We start from the raw sequence: 23,565 nt of genomic DNA on the forward strand, positions 1-23,565 counted from the left end.
ACAATTGTGGGACGTTTTCTACTTTGTCATATTTTTCCCCGTTATTTATTTCGAAATAACTTATCATTTATTATTATTATTATACAATAGACAATTATAAATCTAGGATTAGCTTTTCCTATTGGCAATTTGCTAGAAGCCCATCTGGCGGTACCTTTTTCAAATTAGGAAAACTTTTTTGAAACAAGTCATTACCTCAGGTTTATTCATCAATCGTACATGTGCTACCGCGGTTTGTTCAGGTATATCACGAGAATAACAGCTTATTTGCGTCGTCTCCTGCCACTTTGCAGTAAATCACCAAATTCGAACTCGCTGCAAACGACGTGTTACTTTTAGTGGCCTAACAACGTACATGTCCACCTTATAATAGGCAAAAGCACCTATCAAAAGTGAACAGTAGTTTCAGGTTTGATAACCTGAACTCAACTTGAGTGAATGCATGCTTGAGAGAATGAGAAAGTCGATTTAACTGATGATTTTTTGTTATTTTCTATACCGTCGGTGTTATCAGCCGATCAGAATTGTTAAAACAAGGTCGTAGCATGAAGGAAGCTTGGAACGGTTTCCCCTGATTTTTGTATAGGGTTGTAGCTGATCGCCGTGAGCTGAAGAGCAATTGAAATCATTTTAGAAAATAGCTACACAATTCAGTTTAATTGGAGCAAGTACTTGTAACGACAACGAAAAAAAAAAGTTTGGAAAAAATTCAGTACTAAAAATAATAGAAAAATATAAAGAAATACTACTCAGCTGCTGCTTTTCTACGTCATAGCAAACTACTGTAAGCTGCGATTTCGCTCGTCTCAAAGGTCATCCTATACACCGTTGATTATATGCGTACAGCTCGAAAGAACGGTAGTAAATGTGTTTCGTTTTGACTACGAACTTAATACTACATCCAGTGGACATGATACTTTACATAGAGAATCGACAAAAAAATGCGATGTGTAAATAGATATATAAATGTGTATTAAACTCAATGGATTTTCTTATATATTATAAATATATATCGTTATATGAAGTATAGAGTGATGTGTCTTTGAACTGTGCTGATATGGGAATTACTGACCACGATGAATGGTAATAAAGACGGTAAATTCCGTCTTTGCTTGCTGTTGGGCAGCAATAAACGAAAAGGTAAACAAGGTTTATCAGTAATTTTGCAGAAGATTAACATTTTTGCATAGAGACCTAATAACGCAATGCAGAAAATCGTCTGATACCCTTCTCTGATTTAACCTATACTATAGCAGTAACATGCGGAATATTTTCCTCTGCTTGTAGATCACTATGTTGCAAACTGTCCTACGCGCCTTGAAAACCTTATATTTTTGGTGTATTTTCAAGTAGTTTTAGACAAAAAAAGAAGTCACTTTTTCTATGGATAAATGTTTCTATGAAACCGGACAGTAGGTATACAGCATGCCAACAGCACCTACATCTTGTATATAATCGACTTGTTTACTTTTATCGGTAAATTTTTACTTCTTTTTTACGTCGCCTTATACATTTCGCAAAAAATGCACCCGCAACAAGTTATCATATGAAAATACAACGGTGATTAACCTTTAGGCGAGGTTTCAACAAGGAAAAACTTTACTATCCTCCACCTTTTTCACATCACAGGACCTTATTCTCACTACAAATGATACAGATCGATTACTTCGAGTCATTATCTCTCCCTTAATCCCGCTGCTCTGACGGGCTTGGCGATTTAAACCTAGCGATAAACTGATCGAGTTTTGCTCGCTTGCCAGCAAGTTCTTTAATGGCAGGATGTGCTTTGCCATAATGAAGTAAGAATATCGGCTCGGTCTGCAGAAGAACACGCTTGGTGTCACCAATCAGTGTGGCTAGCTCCCGTGAATAACCACTCCGTGCAAACGACTCCTGCGTGGCGTTCATTAGTACATCGCCATATTTTAACAGTTCATTACCAAGTTCAATACTATGTTTGCCGTAGACAAAACGAACACTCTCGATGGCCAATTTGAGAGGTCCAACAGCCTCGCGGAACCTTTGCAGGGCGCACAAACATTTAGCAACCATGTCTCTCGTTTCCATTAACTGTTTATTGTGCCGATATAGCAGCTTCTCTCTGGCAGCAAGACATCGCTGGAGACGGTCCAAAGCCTCTCCGTAACTTTCAATTTCAGCTAGCTGGACGCCCTGCACAAATAGATCGTGCATCTGAAATGCTTTCTGTTCTTTTTCAAGACACTCTTGCGTCGTGTGGCACTGCAAACAATCCGCTTTCCCGGAGGATGCCACCGATGACAAAGGGCCTTCACAGTATTCACAGCTGTAGGTAGAAATGTAAGAAGTGTTAGTTTCAAATCCTTCTTCCTTTGTCGCATTATTGAGCTATATATAATACTTAGACAGAACAAAATATTTATTAACAGTATACTTTTAGTGACATAAAATAGTGAAGCTTTTCTGTACGTACCGAAGTGCCATCAATATCTGATCATCGACGTCTCCTCTACGGCAAGCTGTACAATCGCAGTGGAAAAAGTATTGTTCGAGTAAAGCTGTCTGTCGCTCCTGGAACGGCATTCTTCTGTAGTGGGGCCCATAACAATTGAATACTTCCTCGCCGGCTGCAATAGTACGTATGGCTTTCACAACGAGTGTCGATCCAAAGCGAAAGCCCGAAGTAATGTTCGGTTCACAAGAGTGGTTCATCAGGCTTGCTGATGGGTAAATAGCTGTTGCAACACGAACCTAAAGCAATAGTTACGCAATAATATTAGCTAAAATATAAAAAAAGAAAAGCAAATAATTAAATGTATATATCACTAATCTGACAATTCTCCTTTTTAACGGGTCATCCTCTGCGCGCTAAACCCTTGTTTATCAATAGAGGAGTGAAAAACTATGGTGCGATGTCACCAAATGCCTATGATGACTTTAATTCAATTTAGGCCACGCCTAGTTCGCAAGGTTAATTCAGTTCTATCGAGTTATTCATTTCCTTTAGTATATCAGCATAATATCGAAGCATCCTCGTCTACAGCCCAATAAATCTTTAAAAAAAAGGCAACCTGCTCTTGCTCGAGGATTATCCCGTCCTCCTCAATGACGTTATCACCCGGTTGTTGGATCGTTGTAATGGCGTGAGCATTGCAGATCAATTGCTCAATATGGCGTAAAAGAAGACCTCCGACATAAAGCTTCAGTTGCGGACTGCACTCCGAACGAATGTAACCTCTCAGCGAATGACGGTTACTGGAGCAGACGCCGGCCCGCAGCTGCAAATTTTGTACACGTTCTGACAATTGAGTCGTTGTGAAGAACGTCGTATGCCTGAATTCGAAATGCAGTGTTGGGAGCTAATCATTAATATTTAATGAAAATTTTTTGGGCTAGAAACAGCAAGCAAGGCTCAAAACTTATATTCTATGACTGTAGCTGAATTAGATTTTTGTGCATCGTCTGTATAATAAATGAGCTCGCCTTGTGTTTAGTAGAATGATCTAGAGGTGGCTGATTTGAGATCTGTGTGGTACAGATATTTGTGAGAGACGTGTATTGGAATAAAAGGTTAAATACATAAAGATGACAATAGAAACTAGCTTTTTTTTTTTTTTTTTACTGGAGAACTAGCTTCTCAAGCTAACTAAGAACTGGTTGAGCTACTTTAACGACAAATAAGATAGCCAGGTTCTCGTGACAATACTGCAGTAACATGTTTGCCTACTAAACTTGGGGACATGTGAGGTGGTCTAAGTTAGACACCGAGCATAAACACGTTGTTTCGTGCTCAATGAAGCGTCCGAAACAGTGCTTAACAATACATGTAAGCTCGAAAACATTTAGACAAAACAACACAGTAGCGTGTTTTCTGGCGTTTTCTAACCTCGAACAGTAATTAGTAATAATAATGTTTGCGAGCGAAAGCAAAAAAAATGTGCGCGTATGCATACGATTCATAATTAATTACTGTTTACCGTTCGAGAAACTTGAGCAGAAGAGTGGCGGTAAGAGAGTACTGGAAAAGGTCCTCGATATGCATGTCCTCTTCATGGGTAATGAGCTGATATACCGGAAGGTAGCTACACTCAAGGCTGCTTCGCGACTTCATAAAGTCCTCAAGCAATCCAATACCCGTAATAAGTACAACCCGTTCAGCTAAATGGGCAATGCCTACGGATGTCAGGAGATCGAGATAGCCGCATTCTGCCCGATGGTAATTCTCCCAAGCCTTCTGAGCACAACGCGTCGAACAGAAGCGAACTTGCGCGCACTGTTGGCATGGGTAGGCGGCTCTGATTCGCTTGTAACAGTGATGACAATGGGTCTTTGAAAACGATGGAAGTAGGACCGATGCGTAAGGTCGCTCGACAAAGAGGTTATCCCCCGGACGAAGGTCACGGTTGGCCACGATAAAGCGGCCTTTTTCCGTCGAGTACAACGAGTCCAAGGCGGATGAAGCATTTGGAATTGTTGTGTGTGGTGAAGGTTGGACTAGTTCGTCTTCGTCCGTTTCGTCATCAGTTTCTAGTTCCTCTTCAACGGGTATTTTTGATGAGCATTTATGGCGTAGCATCTCAATTTCACGAGCCTGCTTCCCGAGTTTCTCTTCGTCCAATCCCGATAAATCGAGAGCCATCTCAGCATCGGTGAGCGTTACCTGCGCAGCCTCAAATGATGCCGTCTTTAGAAGGCACTGCGCTTGACGAAGATGCAGTTTATAGCGGAGATTGGCCGGGTAATCATATTGAAGCGCCTGTTCGATGTCACGTAAGGCGAGCGAGAACTTATTCAAGTAGAACCATGCAGCGGAACGGTTGGCAAAACTTAGTGCGAGCTCTTCGGCATGACCCTGGTTTGGGCCATTAGTACATACAGCAGGAAATGGCGCACAGAGAATACTTCTAGTATAATACTCCGCTGCCTCTCGATACCGCTGAACACCGAAACACAGGTTGCCTTCCGAGCGGAGTTCGAACGCCTTCTCCCAAAACTTTTTGTGGCGCGCCGAGCATAAAACCTCTAGCCACTCGTCTACACGTGTCTGCGTTAAGCTTTCCTGTAGACAGAAAAGTATCCGGTCAGCATTGCACGTTAGCGATTTAAAGCCCTTCTGCAAGGCGCCATTAGCCCGCAGTCGTTCACAGGTGTCATCGAGCACATCTTGCCAACTCTCGTATTTCGACATTGTCTCGAGAACCGGCTGAACAGGCGCCAGCTGCTGGACCCAGTTCCAAAGTAGTTACAAATGAAGGCGTTTTGGGAGCAAGGCGCGGCAACGTCGGGTATAAGATGGCGCAGTCTGTATAGATAATTGTATAGCTGTGGTATTAACGATTGCTATCAGTCGTATAGCTATCAGCACCACTACTACTACTACAACTTCAGCGATTTAGTTGGTAACGGCAGTTGTGGCTAACTTTCACCTATGGTGATTGGCAGCACAGCAGTATCACACTGTCAGCAACACACACACCTACACAATGCCAATCTCCGACGGCTACTATTGACCTCTCTCATTGGTACTCATCTACGAAGTTAGTTCACGCTCCTCTTACTACTCACAACGTGGTCGGAGAGTACCAACCAACACGCTTCATACTCTACAAGTAGTTTCGGTGTGAATTCGATGATTGACACTCACCACCACTGGCGGGTCACCACCAAATTTCTGGTTTTTCTCGGTCCCCCTTTCACTTCACGGCGACAGCCGCAACGATAGCAGCAGTGGCCTGGACTGGCCACGACACTTTCTACTTCCTCCTCTCTAAACACGAACAGCCATCAGCTACCGTCGTGCACCACTTCACTGTTCTTCTCTCCTGGGCCTCCTCCATTCGTAACGGCCATTGTGGATCATGTTAAACCCGTTCTGCTAAATCTATCCCACCGTCCATTAGTCCACCTGCAACTCTACAATATTTATTTCTCACACAACCGGATTAGCTCGGTAAACGCTCTTCTCCATGCCACAGCTTTTGCGATATTCTCTCTGTAGTTCCTCGCTTTCTCGCCAACTTTCCTAACAGCAACGGCAAAAACCAGCACCAGTATTCATCGCCTATGACTGTATCCTCAACACGACATGGACGACGCCATTTTTGTTTTGTTTTGACACCAACAACAGCATCCGTGCCGCCGCTGACGGCAACATCGACAATGAATCATAAGCCTTCTCGTCAAACACGGTTACCCGCAGTTGGGGAGCAGCAGTTGCGAGTTTTGTGCTAGCCAAAGCTGCAGAGAGATATCACTTGGTGCAGCCACCCCTCGCTGCTGCGGCACCAGCACAGCTATTGCTGCCACTTTCTAAGTACTAGCTATGTGGCTCATTTACTCAGTCTCTTGAGCCTCATCAGAACAGACACAAAGATACACTAAACAGCAGCGACTGACAACTGAGTAGAATAGAAGATGGATTGGCCGCTGCAGAAACAAGGGCAGACCTAGCAACGCCAGTATTGCCGATGCGCCGCTAGCGGACAAATAGAACGCTTCTCAATGCCGTCGAATAAGCTGTTGATCCTTACCTGTAGCAATGGACCAAGGCCAATACGTCGTTTAGACCCCGGAGGTAAGCAAACAGGAAGAAAAAACGAGGGAAAATGGGGAAGAGACGGACCGCCGCTGCAGTTGAAGAAGACGCTAGCAGTGATGGATGGCGGCTGACGGCAGGCTAAATCGCGCCAGAGAGTTTCATACATGAGAGTAGAAAACAGATGCGTTAACAGCAGCTATAGACGTATGGCCGTTTGTCGGAAAGGGCTAGGCGACTGTGTCATCGATGTCAAATATATAAAGATGGAGGCCAGTGATAGCCAGTACCAACAAACTGCCTGTAGTCAGTGTTTATGGCCAGTGGCAGCAGCAGCTATAGGTGTTACCATTACGGATATCTTATATATAATAATTACCAGTAGATAACTTTGGTCGATAGAAATGAAGGAGCTAGTTCTAACTGTTTACGGGTGACGCTTTGTATGACGCTGACGTCATACGTGCTAGCCATCGTTAAACAGTTTTCGATGTTTGGCAAGCGTTTGAATGAGAGGCAAGTGGTAAACTAAGCTGCCGAACTGGGCGAGTACCGGGGAGCGGCTCCATTATTATTTTAGCACATTAATTGGCTAGATTGTTATGTTTTTCCCCGTTACCATGATTTCGTGTGTTTGCTATATTGCCTATGCTGCTGTATCGCTGGTCATAATCAGTCCCAAAAGCCCCTCTTCCCCAAAAAAAAGGTTCGGTACTGTCGTTACCGCGATCACGCCTTATCATAAAGACAAGCACACTGTTATATTTTAGAGCAAGATATATTTTTCTAATGACGCTACTCTGCGGATGCAACAATTCAAGGAGAAAAGTATGTTATCCGATCAGGAAAAAAGACCGAGACTACTAACGATGGACTTTCCGGGTCTAAAGTAATTGCGGGATGGGTTAAGGCTTGTTGAAGGTTGCAATTGTCGGTTGTTGTGTGCGCACTTGTCTGACAGAGGAAGGGAGAGAATACGCATAGGCCGCGTCTGGCGCAGGCAATTAGCTCTAATTAGAGTGATTCAGGAAGGTTCCGATAACACCGTAGTTTACTTCATCATAAAGGATTTGAAAATGGCATAACGGTGACATCTTTGTCCAAACTGACCGACCAATTAGTGTCATGGCAAGCCAGGCCGATGAGCAGTTTTAGGCAGTATTTATATAGGGTTGAACAAAAATCACTTGAAGACTCTTGAACTGTCAAGGGAGTTTTGCCTAATTTTCTTTTTTTTTTCTATGTAAAGACTTGAGTAAAGGTTGTTCCTCAACAAGCCTACCACACGAGGTCTACCAGTATCTAAATGGTTCTAGTGCCATTTAATACGATAAACAGAACGATATCAACGTGTCGATCGAGAGCTACTCTCATAGAAATCTAAAAGGAAAACATTATTAGTGATTACATTTTCAAATGTTTCGTTTATTTACACTTTTCGTATGTACGTATGACAACTTCGGTGACTCGGTTCGAGTTCTCGATTCGAAAGAAAAAGCCACTCTAACTAGCGACGGGGTATTGTAATGGTATTTAAGGATGTCGATTATCATAGCTTGCCAGCCACGATCCTGAACTGTTTCATTTTTTATTGTTACCGAAGTACCTATAAAATAAATTGTATTTACTCTGTGTCACAAATTGTTGTGTGTTTGTCTGTTTTTTCCTATATTTATTGTTTTTTGCCTCGTTTGTAACTTGTGATTGATATTGTCTATTGTTATAGTCATAATTTTTGTAGGTTCTTCTGCAACATGTATCGCAATTTAGCGTACTTCGCTTTTTATTGTACTTTTAGCGCAGACGCCATAACAGTCTCACTTCGTTTTCTTTCCCCGCCCGCTTCAAAATTCGTTATCTGAACTATTCCCCAGCATACACGAATATAATAATAATTAACAAAATCCTCCTCACAAACACATATCACCACGATATGATACTTATTCATATTTGTATATATTTAAGTTATAAAGTAATTGTATCCACAAACATGCGTATACGGAAGTTTGCCCAGTAGCGTGCACAAACAATATTCTCTATTTGCTTTCTTGCTCGTCAGACCGTCTTGCAATCTCTCGCATCACGCTCAACCAATTGTTCCTTCAGCGCCAGGTGCTGGGTGGCAGCCAGACCTAGTCTATTATATATCTAGCTTTTCTTTAGAGGTTTGCCGTTTTATTTATATGTACCTCTTTTCACATGTGTCTCTTGGGCACGTAACATCTTAAATCACCGGCATCGGCTTCTAACGACTTCTGTTATGTACTTGACATTTCTGTGTTGTTTTTCTTTCATTGTAAACGCGTGTACAACAGTTTTTGTGATTGCTTTTCATTCATTATTGTTCCAACAATCCCACACTCCTTGTCCTTGTACCTTAATTCCTCACCATCATCATAATTTTCGTCACTTTTCATACATACGTTCGTCGACGCCCACCTTGCAACAATTTTATCGTCTATTACTAAGATTCTCAATGTAATAAACACCAGCTATTACTAGTCCTTCTGTCTTTATCTAGCTCAGCGTCGTCACTTTTCATTGTTCTACTCCTGATCTGAATCATCACCCGACGCAGGCGCATACACCGGCGAATATGCCGGAGACGTTGGCGTGTACGTCGGCGACGACGGTGAGTAATGGGCCTGCGAGTGTTGAGGTGAGCTCGGTGAATATGTCGGCGATGAGGGCGAATACGTGGGCGATGACGGTGAATACGTTGGTGAGGACGGGGAGTACTTCGGGGACGAAGGCGAATACGATGGAGCAGTCGGGGTAAAGTTCGGTGAGGACGGTGAATAAGTGGGCGATGAAGGAGAATATGTTGGGGATGATGGCGAATAAGAAGGTGACGCTGGCGAATAGCGATGAGATGTGTGTGATGTATAGGATGAAGTACTAGGAGAGTATGATGGTGAAGATGGTGAGTACTTCGGTGAAGCCGGTGAGTATGAGGGGGAGGCCGGGCTGTACTTCGGCGACGAAGGACTGTACGACGGCGAAGTAGGGGAATAGGTTGGTGACGAAGGCGAGAACGATGGCGAGGTTGGAGAATACGACGGGGAAGAAGGTGAATAAGACGGCGACGTTGGCGAATACGAGGGTGAAGATGGCGAATATGATGGTGAAGACGGCGAATAGGTGGGGCTTGTTGTGGGGTAGTTTGGTGATGACGGACTGTACGAGGGGGACGTGGGGGAGTACGTTGGTGATGAAGGTGAATACGATGGTGATGATGGAGAATAGCTCGGTGTCGACGGTGATGTCCCACCGTATTGTGGACTGCTCGGACTGTACGTGGGCGACGTGAGCTGATAGCTCGGCGAAGATGGCGAATAGCTAGGGGAAGCAGCGCCCAAGTGGGGACTATACGAGGGAGAGGCGGCGCCAGGATGTGAAGGCGAATAATAGGCCGGGCTGGATGGTGAGCCAGGGGACTGCGCCGGTGAATATGCTGGCGAATATGCTGGCGAGAATGCAGATTCGCTCTGTGTTGATGGCGAGAAAGCACCCCCGGCACCTGGAGTCATGCCGGCCGTTGGTGACCACATGCCGTAGCCTGGCGTTTGACCAGCGTTCCAAGGCGTCATTTGTGGACTACCCAGTGGAGTGCCGGCAGAGCCGAAGAAAGGTCCTTGGCCAGGTAGTCCGTCGATACCAGGCATGGCCATGTTGATTTCGATACCAGCTTTGCATTTTTCGCAGTCAAGCATAAGGTCGAAAGCGCCAGTACCCATACGTGCAAGCTTGCCGAGAATGATATTCTCAGACACACCCTTCAGCTTGTCTGACTCGGCATGGAAAGCTGCATCCATAAGAATGTCAACCGTCTCTTCGAAGGAGCATCTCATCAAAGCTCCAGTATCCTGCCGATTAATACCATGTCGAGTGATGGCCATTAAGTGACCCTTAGCTGTCATAACGTCACAAAGCAACGCCAAATGACGATAGTTAACGTATGAACCATCGAACGAGATAACGTGATTCATTTCTTTCTCCACGGCCTTTCGCACAGCCTCTATGCCGAGCACCGAGAACACTTCTATGATGTCGTTTGAGTACGTCCTCACAGGGTCGACATCACGCTCAGACAAAACCCTCATTAATGATGTACCGTCAGTTTCGAGCAGCCACTCTGAAATGTGTTTGAATTCGCCTGTGTCCGTAAGAACGATGCGCTTTTTGTCGTCCGTGGTGGGTAGATGCATATACACCTTCGAGATCGCTTCAATACCCTGTAATGTCATGTCGGATAGCATATTGCTTTCAATGCAACGGAGGAATACATCGTCCTCCATCTTATCAGCCTGTTCTTCGGCTTCCTCCGTGAACTTCTCGCCTTCGCTGTTCATGATGCGAATGCGCAGAACGAGCTTATCGGCGTTGTCGTCATTGAAAATACAGTTGAGGTCATCTCCAAAGCCGGCGTTGATCTTCTCGGCAATCTGTTCCATAGTGAGTTTCTTGTCCGTCATTCTCTTGCGGTCAAGTTCAATACGAAGTAGCCACGGTGAAATGCGCGTCGGATCGAAGTCAGGCATCTCGTAATAGACGTTCACGAAGTCCTGATCTTCCGCTATGACGGTGTTTTGCGGATCTGGATCGTAGTAGATGGCTGTATTTGCCGTAACTTTGCGTAGAGTTGTGTGTTCCAAGCGACACAGCACATCCTTCGCTTTCTCGGCATCACGAGCCGAGGCACCCTTAAGAAAAACGGTTAGCGAGGGGGTTTTTGGCTGCTTCGAGATATTGATAATCTCCTTCAGTCGTGGTACACCGAGTGTTACATTTTTAGCTGACACACCTGCATAGTGAAAAGTATTCAGTGTCATCTGAGTAGCAGGTTCTCCGAGAGACTGGGCGGCCAACGCACCGACCATTTCACCAGGCTGACCCTGCGATTGGTGAAATCGAGCTTCGATTTCACCAAGGAGCCATTCGAACGCCTCTGTTGATAAGCGGAACTCTTGGCCAACACGACGCGAGCACAAAGTTGACCGCAACAGGGCTCTAAATAGAAGAGTGGCGTTTTCATTCGCTTGAATTGAAAGGTGATCATCTCCGGGTACAATGATTAATTTCTTCACCAAGTCATCGACGCCTTCGATGACGCGCAGCGGACTGAGATCGGTCTTTCCCCGAGTGTTCACACGGAAGGTCTTTTGGGCGTTCCAAATCATACGACCAAGGTTACAAGGCAACACGACTTTACTGTCTCCTGTAGGAAAAATACTTCGTAGGACCTCGCGATCTTTCTTCAGCAGTTCCCATTCGCGTTCCATTTCAGCAACAGCATTAGCGGAACCATTCAGATCCTTAATTACATCTTCGGTGTAGTATTTACGCAAGATCTTCTCATTTGTCACATCGAAACGGAATTTCTGTTCAAACTGCCTATTTGATGGCTTAACCGTAGGCAGGGATTGACCTTCTACGCAGGCTCCGTCCAGGCCGTCCTCTCCGTAACGGAACTGGATAACCTGTCCGTTCGAATTTCGTACTGTTCCATCGTAGCAGACCATGACCTGCGAAAATCACAATGCATTGAACATTTAGAACAGCTACATTATTACATTTTTAATGGATTTGGGATTAAAACTTTTTGATACTGAAAAATATATGTCATATAGTAGAGGATATGCTCACGTAGAATATGCTATCTTATTAAAATATGCAGTTCATCTATTTATAGGTTGTTTCTGTTAATCAGAGTAAGTTCGATACAGTATAGTGTAATATACAGGGCGAAACATCAATATGTCTATGCCGCATGTATGAGTGGAGGAAACCAGCTCTTACTTGCGCGGGCATTGATAGCTGGCAAAGTGATTGTCTCCGCGATACTTGTCAGTTTGACAAAGGGACAATAAAATATATTATGCTGACCTAGATAATAGTTGAATACCCTGAAAATAAAGAAAAAAAAATAATAAAAAGTACTCACGGATTCCATAGCCTTTATGAGACGTCGCTGGATGTACCCGGTCTCAGCAGTTTTCACAGCGGTATCGATAAGACCCTCACGACCTCCCATAGCGTGGAAAAAGAATTCTGATGGTGTGAGTCCGGCGAGGTATGAGTTCTCGACAAATCCTCGAGACTCGGGACCGAAATCATCTTTGATAAAATGGGGTAGCGTCCTCTTTCGGAAGCCGAATGGAATACGTTTTCCTTCAACGTTCTGCTGACCCACACAGGCAATAACTTGAGATATGTTAATTTTCGACCCCTTCGCGCCGGATACCACCATCGATTTGAAGTTGTTAAATTCGGACAGAGATTTCTGGGCAGATCCACCAGTCTTATCACGAGCGTCGTTTAAAATTCGGTTCACCTGATTTTCGAACGTTTGTCGCAAGGTGTTACCAGGCGTGGGCTCAAGCTCGTCGTTGTGAGCCTTCTCAATTACTTCTATCACGTCCTGTTTTGCTTTCTTAATCGTGTTCTGGATGTCCATATAGGTCTGTTGATCAGCAATAGTATCGCCGATACCAATTGAATGACCTTCATATAATAGCCACGCATTGACTGTCGTCTGAATGTGAGAATAAAAGAGGCCCGCCACTTCGTGACCCATCTCAACGAACAGCACGTGCATCAGAGATCCGGAAGAGGCTCCGACAGTTTTCTTACACACGATGCCTGATAGCAATTCGCCGTGTTCAATTATGACTTTGGTATCTCCCGGAGAAATCCACTTGTATGGTCCATCGTCTTCCTCATCCGGATGCGTCGAATGTGTTCGAATCAGATTTACGTTACCAGGAATAATTAACGAGAATAGCTGCTTTGCCGTCCATAACGGTTTCGGTTTAAGAATAGCTGGCATGGGTACCTTACCATTCCAGATCGGCAAGAACATAAGCAGCGTCATCATTTGATCTTTCTCGAGGAATACGTCACGTTTCGTCATTTTACGGACCGCTGTCAACGTATCCTGCACAATACCCATAACGGGCTTGTTGGCCTGTGGCGTGATAATCTGTCGGGGCACCATGGCCAGCTGCTCAATTTCGGCGCGAGTTTCGAGCGACTGTGGCACATGCATATTCATCTCGTCGCCGTCAAAATCGGCGTTGTACGGAGTTGTTACGGACAGGTTCATTCGGAATGTTGACCATGGCAACACGCGAATCTTATGACCCATCATACTCATTTTATGTAGTGTGGGCTGGCGATTGAACACGATGATATCGCCGTTCTGAACGTGACGTTCCACTTTGTAGCCGCACTGCAGATGGAGGTCGGATGCTTTCGGGTGGAAACGCAGATCAATACGTTCGCCGTTATCCCTGGAACCGACACCAAAACATAGCGAGAATTATGTGAGCAGATTATAAAATGGCTCTAGAGACCTAATACTAAGTGCTTTCTAGACGAGATCTAAATATAAAACGTTTGCTCTTTATTTCCACATTATAATTATCACAGCGCAGGTCTTTGAGGTAAACACATACCTGACAATGTACTTTGCCCCTGGATACTGATCGTTTCCTCTGGAAACCAGCTCTTGCATGCGTTCAATATTGAATGGCGTGACGATCTCTGGAAACGTGAGGTTTTGTGCAATGCTTCTTGGCACACCAACCTCGTTGATTTTCAAATTGGGATCAGGGGTGATAACAGTACGTGCTGAGAAGTCGACACGCTTTCCCATAAGGTTACCTCGGATACGACCTTCTTTGGCCTTCAGTCGTTGCTTGATTGACTTGAGTGGCCTGCCCGATTTCTGCATAGCTCGTGGCAGACCCGGCAGCTCATTGTCGTACAGCGTCGCAACATGAAACTGTAGCATTTTAATATTTTCGGTGATAATGTGCGCTCCGGCACCGCTTTGCTCATTGCGAATCAGTTCGTTGTTCGCTTTAACAATATCGGACAGTTTATGCGTAAGATCGTCTTGATTACGGGCCGACCCAAACATGACAACAGCGGGACGCACGCACAGTGGCGGCACAGCCAAAACGGTAAGCAACATCCAATCAGGTTTGGCGTAACGCTCATCCATGCCGAGGCAATAGCACTCCTCTTCGGTGATGTGTTTAAAGATCTCGTAAACTCGTTCGGCCGTGAGCATTTGTTTTTTCTCCTGAGTCTCCTCATTTGTATGCTTCCATTCTGCGCTCAAGTCAAGCCCTGATCTACGATAGTTTGGCTGGTGACGGCCACAGCCGGCATGAGCCGCTTTTTTATCTTCTTCCGTTGGTTCGCCCTGCCCACCGGTCTTCTCAATCTCGTCGCCCCCCTCACAAACCTGTTTGACCTTGCACAACTCGTAAACTTTGTCTAATCGTTGTCGTTGATTGTGTTTTGTTTTCTGAAGGATCTCCCTCATGCGAGGATGATTCTGGAAGAGAAGCATAAGCAAACGTGAATTTGAGAAGAACGATAACGAAGATACGGTGGCTAAAGTTTGCACATTCACAGCTTGCAACATATATTAGCAGATATAAGTAAGATATACTGTTAGGAAAAAATTCCACGCTTACTGGACTAACGAGAAGCCTACTGCAGTAGTAGCAGACACACCGAAGCACCTTCAGGGTTTTCGTCAGGAATCCAACGTGGAACACGGGCTTGGCAAGTTCGAGGTGACCAAAGTGGCCCGGGCATTCGGTCATATTACCTGAACAGGTAAGACAACGCGAAGAACGGTCAATGACACCCTGTCTAGGGTCCATTAAGCCACCCAACTTCGGCCGGTTTCCTTCATATGTCTCCGAATAACGAATTCCACCTTCGGTGACGGACATCCGACGCTTAAGAATTAAGAGGATAAAAAAAAAAATAAATTACTTGGCTAAAAGAAACAAAACTATTTCAACGAATCACAAGAAATGTATCTTTATTTTTGAACAAAGCATATTTATCTACGAAATATCTACGTTGTAACAGATCATTGAATCTTAGAGATGACATCCACGACCCTATGCTAATTCTATATTTAACAATACTTTCGTTGATGATAGGTGTCATCCGATCATTTTTCTAATGTGAACTAATTAATGCTATGTACGGCTGCGTCTTTAACAACCGTTGCACGGGTCGTCTATTCTATTCATTGTTAGTCTAGTCAATAAACACTATGGAACTAACAAATAATATCAGTAAATGCATTTAATAACTAATAACGTTACATACACATTTCCATAGTATGTTTTCTTTATCTACTTTCAACTAATTCACGTGAATGCACTAAAAGTACTGATCACATACGGTAAATGACGCGAGGCACAAGTATGGTCCACGGTTGACAAACAGAAATGTAAATAAATCAATGGAAATTTTTACGTTCATACCATATGTGTAAATAATATCTAGGAACGTATGTGTCGATTCTGTAAAATTATAATATGGCAACTACTTAGCTTCACGTTAAAACTACTCTGGCGATATTCAATTATGAGCTCAATTGTTACAGACAATATGCTATCAGCGCAGTGTATTTATTCGGTTATGTTTGTTCTGCAGTTTTGCCCAGTTTATCATCCCGCCAATGATTTTTTCACGTTGCTCCTGGTAGTTGTTTTTTACCGAATTTCGCCTCGGCAACCCGAAACTATTGGCTGACAAGCCAGCGCGCCGGTCGGTAAGGCATGTCAAACGTGAAGACACCAGTCAAATCATATACATCAACAGTTGGCGCGCACAATTAAAGAACTCTCCACTTAACTGCTTAGATTGGCTTGGCGTCACTGATCAGTCACCCTGATTTGTGTTTACCGTAACTCGATTAGCCAATCCACCCTTATCTTATGCCCCGGGTAGATGTAAGTGTTTACAGTCGTTTTACCGGCAGTCCGTCCATAGATGTCCTATGTCAACGTGTCTGTACCTGTTCGCCCTTAGATTACGGTCAGCTACATCTTTATAACATAGTTGCCCATTTTATATCAGTACACAGCAACTTCTTTATCATGGTATATGGTGGTGTTCGCAATATAAACCTGTGCAGTTTGTCCAAATTAAATCCCTCTCAAGACCAATACCGTTGGTAACGTTGCTTTGACTGTACAGTAGCTGTTGGTGTCCATGTGCATTTGAGTGTGTGACAATGCAACTTCGCAATTACCTGCCCACCACAAGGGCAACACGATCTAGCTATATAGTAACGGAGATCGGACGGAGCGAACGACATGCACTGTTTATTATTGACGATCTTCAATCAAATTTTATGCGCCTTTCGGTTAGGCTCACGACGGTTCAGGCAGGCGGGAAAACACTTACGATTTCGTCAGGATCGAGAATGCCGAACTGGACCTCCCGCACTTCCCTCAGCGGGGCCTTCGAATCTGACGTGACGATTTGCGCCATCGCGCACTGTAATTTACTCTACGCGCTCACACTATACAAGCGATGCCAACCAACCACTGTCTCCTCGGTATGTTCGTTGTGAAATTCAGTTCGAACCATTCACACACATGTTTTTCGCATTAGTTCCCTATTTGGTAGCGTCGTTAGGCTTAGTACGGAAGCACAGCAAGCGCTTCCGACCAATACTGCAACCGAGCCTTATATACCAGCGGCTGGAGAGGGCGCTGATGTACTTTCGAGGGAAAGATCCAGCATAAGATCTTGCGATTCAAATGAAGCGCGGTCCTTTAACACCATGCATTTAGGGAAGATATCTCTTGCGTAATGCATATAAGATTGTTATTGTTATTAAAGTTCCGGAAGGAATTGTTGGCTGCACTAAAATTCGAACATCTGTGCCTATTTCAATTGAAACCAAAGCTAAAACAGCTGGGGATCGGAACTATCTCTTCGGGTAAGGGCAGCAGCGGAGGAGGAATACGTCTAACAAGCAAAGGCAAATGTATTTGACAATTAGTTGAATCCCTTTTTAGATATCTATGATAAAGGAACTCCAGTTCTAACCTGGTTGGTAGATCAGATCGCAGGAACAGTTGATAACAGCAATTATTTTTTACCGATCAAGAGCGCACCTGCATTCAATGATCACAAGGTAGCGCTGCGGTCACTTTGTTGACAAGATGGCGACCTCCATGACTCTAGCTGCTGGTGACCAAGTTCGGAACCTTTTATCGAAATGGGATGATCCCGAAGAGCCTTTGGCACCCCTGTCTGACCACCAATTAAAAGTTTTAGACCAGCTGGAGACTTTGAGTAGTGGCAACAAAGTGGAAAAGGTCTGAATCGGTAATTCGAACATGGTGACGTCTTACGTGCCCAACCTATGGCCTAAGCCAGCAATACACTCGCCACTAGTATATTACAAAAACACGATTTTGACAGGAATAACTGTCCGAACGCTGTTTAAATGAACAAATGTTCGGTTCATAGGGAGATGCAATTTACTGGTTTCACTTTTTCTATAATATAGCTACATGTTCTTCGATGATTATTTCAGGATGAAAAATTGGGCGAAGATGATGCGGTGCTGTCATCACTTCAGATTGAGTACACCAATGCAAAGGAGGTAGGCAATACCACCAGATTTATTATTTGCCGATTACCGTTCTGTTCGATCAAGTATTCACTGTGAACGCCTTACCTATATAACATACTGACTGGATGGTATAGTAGTTGTAATACTACAAGTAACCTGTCAGGAAATCCCAGTTCTTAAGAGCTGAACAGCTTGTTTATTGATATTTCATATTTTTGCTACTATCGAAGACACTCTTGATAATAGCACTTATGCGCACATTAACAACAAGGGCGATATGAAATTTTCATTGCAAGATTTTCCGCCATATTGTCTAATAGTATTTAAGAATAGAAAGTTGCATGCCGTACCAAGGACTGACTTAGGACTAAAGCAATGTAAGGCATACTGCAGGTGATCCTCTTTGCTATAACTAAACTTACTCCATATAACATATGAGTAAAATAAGCTTTTTTATACAATGGAACAAATAGAGCAATTGCATATAGGTAATTATGATGAGTAACATGGGCAGTATCAGTGACTAGTTTTCTCTAGTACAGTTTTCTCTTTGATTGAAAGAGATATCTCTTAAAGAACAACGGTAAAAATCTAATCAAGAACCTTACTTTCGGAAACAAACGTCATTTAGTTCATGTCAGCATTTACTAAAGTTGTGGAGCCGGAGATGCAGCGAGAGATCGATTGCCGCTATTTGTCCGCTGTTGCAGCTTTCCGATCGTATCGGACTGAATGCGGTGACTTGCGAGATGAAGTGCAAAAGGCTCTAGATCAGCTTGAATTATTACAGACGGACTACAAGTTTGTCACCAACAAAACAGGTAAGACCGTATCAAGATTGCTGCTTGTAAGAATATATCGTAGTGAACAGGTAGATGTTATTCTAAAAGCAGCTCGTCGATATACGAAATTTTGGGTGTAATTTTTGTCATAAGTTTTTCTGAAGTTTAATTCAAGTGTTTCCACTTAGTGGTATTGTTCGCTTTCGCATGCACAAAAGATTGGCTTGGCGTCGGAAACAATATATTTCAAGTATACTGCGTTTACTTTTTTTAATACCGTTTAATTAGCGCATTTTTTTCTGACGCCTATAGAAAACGTTGCATTTTCATTTTTCATCAGTCATAATATTAATAATAGTAAACTTAATATTCTTTTGTATTAGGAGCGTTACACTGTGAATGTGAGTCTCTACTGTCAGAACAGTCGAAATTGGCGGGAGTGTCAGAAGCTATCCAGTCTAAACTCCGTCATTTCGTCGAACTCGAAGCGCTCCAGCAGAAACTTCATGCTCCATCGCTCACAGTCCTAAGTGACGGTTTTATTCCGTTACTAACCCGTATTGACGAGTGTCTCGTATTTCTTGAGAATCATGTGCGTTGCCATAAGTGGTAAAGAAGTAATCAGTTATCAATTGTTGGTTTGTAACAATAAGCATATTATATGTATTAATGCGTACCTGTTGGTTGACTAATAAATAGTACGATAATAACAATAGCAGCAGCAACAACAGCAACGATATTAGGAATTATGTAACATAATGTATTCATCCATTCAATCATATTCACTTACAGCCCGAATATAAAGAATCGGCAGCCTATGTCATCCGCTATCGGCATCTTCAATCGAACGCTTTGGGCATGATTAAGGCCTATGTATCGTCGACACTTGAGCAAAGCGCTCGCCAAGTACAGGCCGCTTCTCAACGCAGCGCTCAGGCAAACCCCGAACTAGATACATTCACCCTTCTCTATGTAAAATTCAAGAGCCACGCTCCCCGTATTAAGAGTTTGACGGCTCAGATTGAAGAACGTATGGCGCCGTCAAAACTGCTATACAGTGATATCCTTGAAGAAGTACAAAACAGTTATTTCGCGCAAAGAAATCTTCTACTGGCCCAGAGTTTGGATCAAGCCATACAAGATCTCAAAGAAAAGCACCCGAAGGATCATTGTTCATTCCTTCGACAGAGTGCTTCCCTCCTAGCAAGACTGTGCCACGACGAGACCCAGCTCTATTACCAGTTCTTCTCTAAGTGAGTATCACCGTGTAACAAATGATCTTGCTGGAGTTTTGCTAGTGCAAGTTAATCGCTTGAGTAGAAAGTATGTCATAATTACGTTGCTCGAATGTCATAGGACAGTCGCATTTCATTAGAAATAGTTATATTTTACTTATTAAAATGTTACAAGCGAACTCGGTGGGATTTGAAATTGAATCACTTTTGAACTAGTTTGTTCAGGATGGTGATTTAATGTGTTAGCGGTACTACAAACACATTCCAGCATTTCAGCAGATTTTGGTCAGCCATGTACCAACCATTCTCGTATATAATTTTTGTATCTCTGGCTTCTCGAAACAAGTCGATAATAGGATATGCTTGCACACCAGTTGCCCTTTTCAGAACATGGAAAACTGCGTAATTACACATACTTAGAACGAGAAAATAGGCGAGTAAAGGCTAACCTTGGATTTTTCTTTTCTCAATCCAGTAAATAATTGAAACATAGCAACGAAGTCTAGCATTGTTATCGAGTAATCAGAGTGCATGGTTTCGATTGCTATGCTAACGGTCCATGTGTTTCTTGAAACACACAAGAAATTTGGCTACATTCATTGTTTTTTTGCGTGTGTAGCAGATGAGCCTGGTGTCCGTTGTATGTACTACCACCACTTGACGTCTATACCTATTCGATACTGCTACCAAACCGGGTTTCTCTCAGGGCGAAGCCATTCTCTTTCTGGTAGAAAGTAAAGCACGCTTTTTCTATGGTCACCACATGCTGGAGGGAAAGGGGGAGGGTCTCTTGATTAGCGTTCATTGATTTGACAGGAAATACATCACACCCATTTTTAACTGGCTCGAGGTCGATACATCGGGCACCTCTTTTTACTTAGTTTTCGTATTTTTTTTTTCTAGTATTCCGGTTATAGTTTTCTTAGACGTTTTTGGGTGAATTGTTAATTTTGACCAACACAATCTTTAGAGCCTGTGATCACGCTTAAGCGCTCTGGCCTGCAAGAAATAAAAACTCGACCACTAAGCATCGATTTTCAAAACTAATTCTTTGGACTATTTTTTCCAAAGTGAACTCAATTTTCACTTACGAGTTTCCAAGAAACTGAAATATTTACCAGTCAAATTTCGTTGGCAAACGGTGCGTAGTTCGGAAGTTATTCAATTTCTAAGCCCGCCGGATTCGGTTGTAGCGGTTTAATTTCCAAACTATGGTTTTGATAGCGACAGTCATTCGTGTTTATAATTGTTCTTCTTTCCCTCCTAAATCTTTAGGTCCAATTCAGCCCTGGACGATTTTCTTTCGTCATTATGCGCTAAGTTGTATGATGCTTTCCGGCCAATTATCGTTCATGTGCTTCACCTCGAAACCCTATCGGAGCTATGCTCGATTCTAAAACAAGAGGAGTCAGCTACGGATGTGCGTGCGTTTAAAGAATGCCTTCGAGCTATGCTACAGGATGTACAGGAGCGGTTGGTATTTCGTACGCTGGTATACATTCGAACTGATATTTTAGGTTACAATGCAGCCGCAGGAGACCTTGCCTACCCGGAAAAACTCGAAATGATGCAAACGATAGCTGAAACTTTAGCGGGTGCTCCGCCTTCTCTTAGCCGGAGTTCTTCGAGGTGAGTTCGAGCTACCGTTAAATTTGTCCTATACATATGACTGTGTATGAGATATCTCAGATTTGTTTCCATTGCCGTTAAAGTCTATCAATTAATTTGATACCTATCTAGTAATAGTTATATTTCTAAGATTTTCTGCGTTTTGGTAGAGCTTCATTAGCGTCTGAAAGTGCAGTGTCTTCCGCTGGCGAAGCAAAACGGCGACACTCGTCTGTGTCAGGTGCGGCAGCTTGCCCGGCTGATATTCACGGGATGTGGTATCCAACCGTGCGTCGAACTCTGCTTTGCCTTTCGAAACTTTATCGCTGTCTAGACGTAAGTTGATCAATTAATACATGTGAAAATGTTGGTAGCAGCTGTAAATATTCTTTGAATTCACTTTCGAGAACGGTAACTATTTAGGTATGCTTTCTTGTAGCTTTGGCATAGATTTCCACACTGTAGGCTTAAATTTTAATGTTTGAATATGTTGAAACGATAATCAAGTCGGCATGTTGTGCTTCATTATAATAAAGCTTACAGTTAACATTGTTCCACACATTAAGTTGTGTATAGAACTCTTTGTAGAAGTATTTGTATTGATAACTGGGAAGAACTGTATGTAATTCAAAAAAGTTGTAATGTCCATTTTTCTATTTGGTGATTTTGCCGATTTAAAAGAGTATATCTGAGTTTCTGGCTGACACGGATCCAATACTTATTTAATTATTGAGACTACACGTCAAGTGTACATTTTACTTATTTAGTAACTGATTCTCATTCGGCTCTTCCGCTCTCGTTGTTTTCAGAAATCAATCTTTCAAGGGCTGTCGCAAGAGGTTCTGGCCATGTGCATTGAGTCATTAGTACTAGCCGCTGACTCCATCTCGAAACGTAACAAAACGCCGCTACACGGACGGCTGTTTGAAATAAAACATCTACTTATTTTGCGGGAACAAATTGCGCCCTTTCAGATCGATTTTGCCATTAAGGAAACGTCGCTAGACTTCACTCGAATTCGGGATGCTGCACTAAGTCTAATGAATAACAAAAATCGGCTGTTTTCTCTGGGAACGAACAACGCCCTTCTTGAATTCCTGTTCGAAGGAACACCGCAGGTAGAATGACATAGATTACGTTACCTTATTTACTTGGTCTTCAAATTTATAAAAATTTGTTAAGATTTATTCAGAGAAGATATGTACTATTACTTTCTTTTATTACAAGAAGTATTTTAATATTTGACATTCTATAATACTCAGTACACCATAAGGTGAACGTCACATGTACGTATTTATACTTTAATACCTGAACGTCACGTATACCGTTAACAGAACAGGGTTTTTCAACGCGTTCTTTTTTATGCCCTGCGTTGTGTACAGGTTAAAGAGAATTTGATCGATTCAAAGAAGGCTGTTGATAAGCAACTCAAGTTCGTGTGCGAACGATTCATTGATGAAGTTAGCAGTCATCTGATTGGTTCTGAACTCCGCTCATACCTCGATCGCTGTCTTGTTATTACGGCCCAGAACGACCCGAACATCATTCTTAAGAAGCAGCCGTTTGCGGAACCCTCAGCCGCGTCCAAGATAGTCTCCGCGGCCTATCGTGATCTAAAAGAACGTCTTGCACGTCTTCAAAAGGCTATGAGCCTTTATTTAGCCAATAGGGATACGGAAGCTATACTTTTTAAGCCGATAAAAAGTAAAACTGTCGTTTTCTATGAGAAGCTAAACAAGATGTTCGAGGATAACTATACGCAGGATGACCTCATGATCATCGCCTGCCCCAGCGCTGAACAGATTTCGATGCGTATGAGCCAGTTATAGGTGACTGCGTGAATTAAACGCATTATTAATCAATATTCATTTCTTCAAGTTTTACTCAATCCGCAATAAGGGATGAAAAAATGAGACGACGTGTGTAGTGCTGTTAAGTGGAATATCTAAAGGCAGTAATAATATAAAAAAAATAAAAATCGAATACTTGGTCTGCCCCTATTTTTCTTGAGGGATT

The 23,565-nt window shown here is 43.1% G+C and overlaps 3 protein-coding genes across 3 annotated transcripts; 1 reads left to right on the top strand and 2 right to left on the bottom strand.

Annotated features, from left to right (window-relative positions):
- Positions 1–467: 467 nt before the first annotated feature.
- Positions 468–7,784, bottom strand: LOC111269508 (protein-lysine N-methyltransferase SMYD4-like). Its single transcript, XM_022849158.2, has 4 exons — positions 3,957–7,784; positions 3,051–3,312; positions 2,453–2,730; positions 468–2,305 (listed from the first exon to the last, which is right to left on the bottom strand). The coding sequence occupies exons 1-4, from the start codon at positions 5,165–5,167 to the stop codon at positions 1,687–1,689; spliced, it is 2,370 nt and encodes a 789-aa protein (XP_022704893.1). The 5' UTR covers positions 5,168–7,784; the 3' UTR covers positions 468–1,686.
- Positions 7,785–7,918: 134 nt separating this feature from the next.
- Positions 7,919–17,029, bottom strand: Polr2A (RNA polymerase II subunit RpII215). Its single transcript, XM_022849156.2, has 5 exons — positions 16,742–17,029; positions 15,004–15,273; positions 13,972–14,861; positions 12,459–13,806; positions 7,919–12,039 (listed from the first exon to the last, which is right to left on the bottom strand). Exons 1-5 carry the CDS (start codon positions 16,826–16,828, stop codon positions 9,061–9,063), a joined length of 5,574 nt encoding a protein of 1,857 aa, XP_022704891.1. The 5' UTR covers positions 16,829–17,029; the 3' UTR covers positions 7,919–9,060.
- A 462-nt stretch (positions 17,030–17,491) lies between these two features.
- Cog3 (conserved oligomeric Golgi complex subunit 3) lies at positions 17,492–23,549 on the top strand. The gene is made up of 9 exons (XM_022849159.2): positions 17,492–17,664; positions 17,886–17,954; positions 18,556–18,745; positions 19,090–19,298; positions 19,499–19,959; positions 21,217–21,570; positions 21,720–21,885; positions 22,359–22,667; positions 22,932–23,549. Exons 1-9 carry the CDS (start codon positions 17,509–17,511, stop codon positions 23,376–23,378), a joined length of 2,361 nt encoding a protein of 786 aa, XP_022704894.2. The 5' UTR covers positions 17,492–17,508; the 3' UTR covers positions 23,379–23,549.
- Positions 23,550–23,565: the final 16 nt, after the last annotated feature.

This window comes from Varroa jacobsoni, unplaced genomic scaffold, assembly GCF_002532875.2.
Source record: "Varroa jacobsoni isolate VJ856 unplaced genomic scaffold, vjacob_1.0 scaffold_1391, whole genome shotgun sequence".
Lineage (NCBI taxonomy): Eukaryota > Metazoa > Arthropoda > Arachnida > Mesostigmata > Varroidae > Varroa > Varroa jacobsoni.

Excerpts from the sequence above, each read along its gene's own strand:
- LOC111269508 (XM_022849158.2), bottom strand. The coding sequence starts at position 5,167 with ATGTCGAAATACGAGAGTTGGCAAGATGTGCTCGATGACACCTGTGAA. Across the intron at positions 2,731-3,050 it reads TAATCCTCGAGCAAGAGCAG|GTTCGTGTTGCAACAGCTAT; the intron begins GTTGCCTTTTTT and ends CTATTGCTTTAG. Across the intron at positions 2,306-2,452 it reads CAGATATTGATGGCACTTCG|CTGTGAATACTGTGAAGGCC; the intron begins GTACGTACAGAA and ends TTCTACCTACAG.
- Polr2A (XM_022849156.2), bottom strand. The coding sequence starts at position 16,828 with ATGGCGCAAATCGTCACGTCAGATTCGAAGGCCCCGCTGAGGGAAGTG. Across the intron at positions 13,807-13,971 it reads GGGGCAAAGTACATTGTCAG|GGATAACGGCGAACGTATTG; the intron begins GTATGTGTTTAC and ends TGTCGGTTCCAG. Across the intron at positions 12,040-12,458 it reads TCATAAAGGCTATGGAATCC|GTCATGGTCTGCTACGATGG; the intron begins GTGAGTACTTTT and ends TGATTTTCGCAG.
- Cog3 (XM_022849159.2), top strand. The coding sequence starts at position 17,509 with ATGGCGACCTCCATGACTCTAGCTGCTGGTGACCAAGTTCGGAACCTT. Across the intron at positions 17,955-18,555 it reads AGTACACCAATGCAAAGGAG|TTCATGTCAGCATTTACTAA; the intron begins GTAGGCAATACC and ends AACGTCATTTAG. Across the intron at positions 21,571-21,719 it reads CTTAGCCGGAGTTCTTCGAG|AGCTTCATTAGCGTCTGAAA; the intron begins GTGAGTTCGAGC and ends GCGTTTTGGTAG.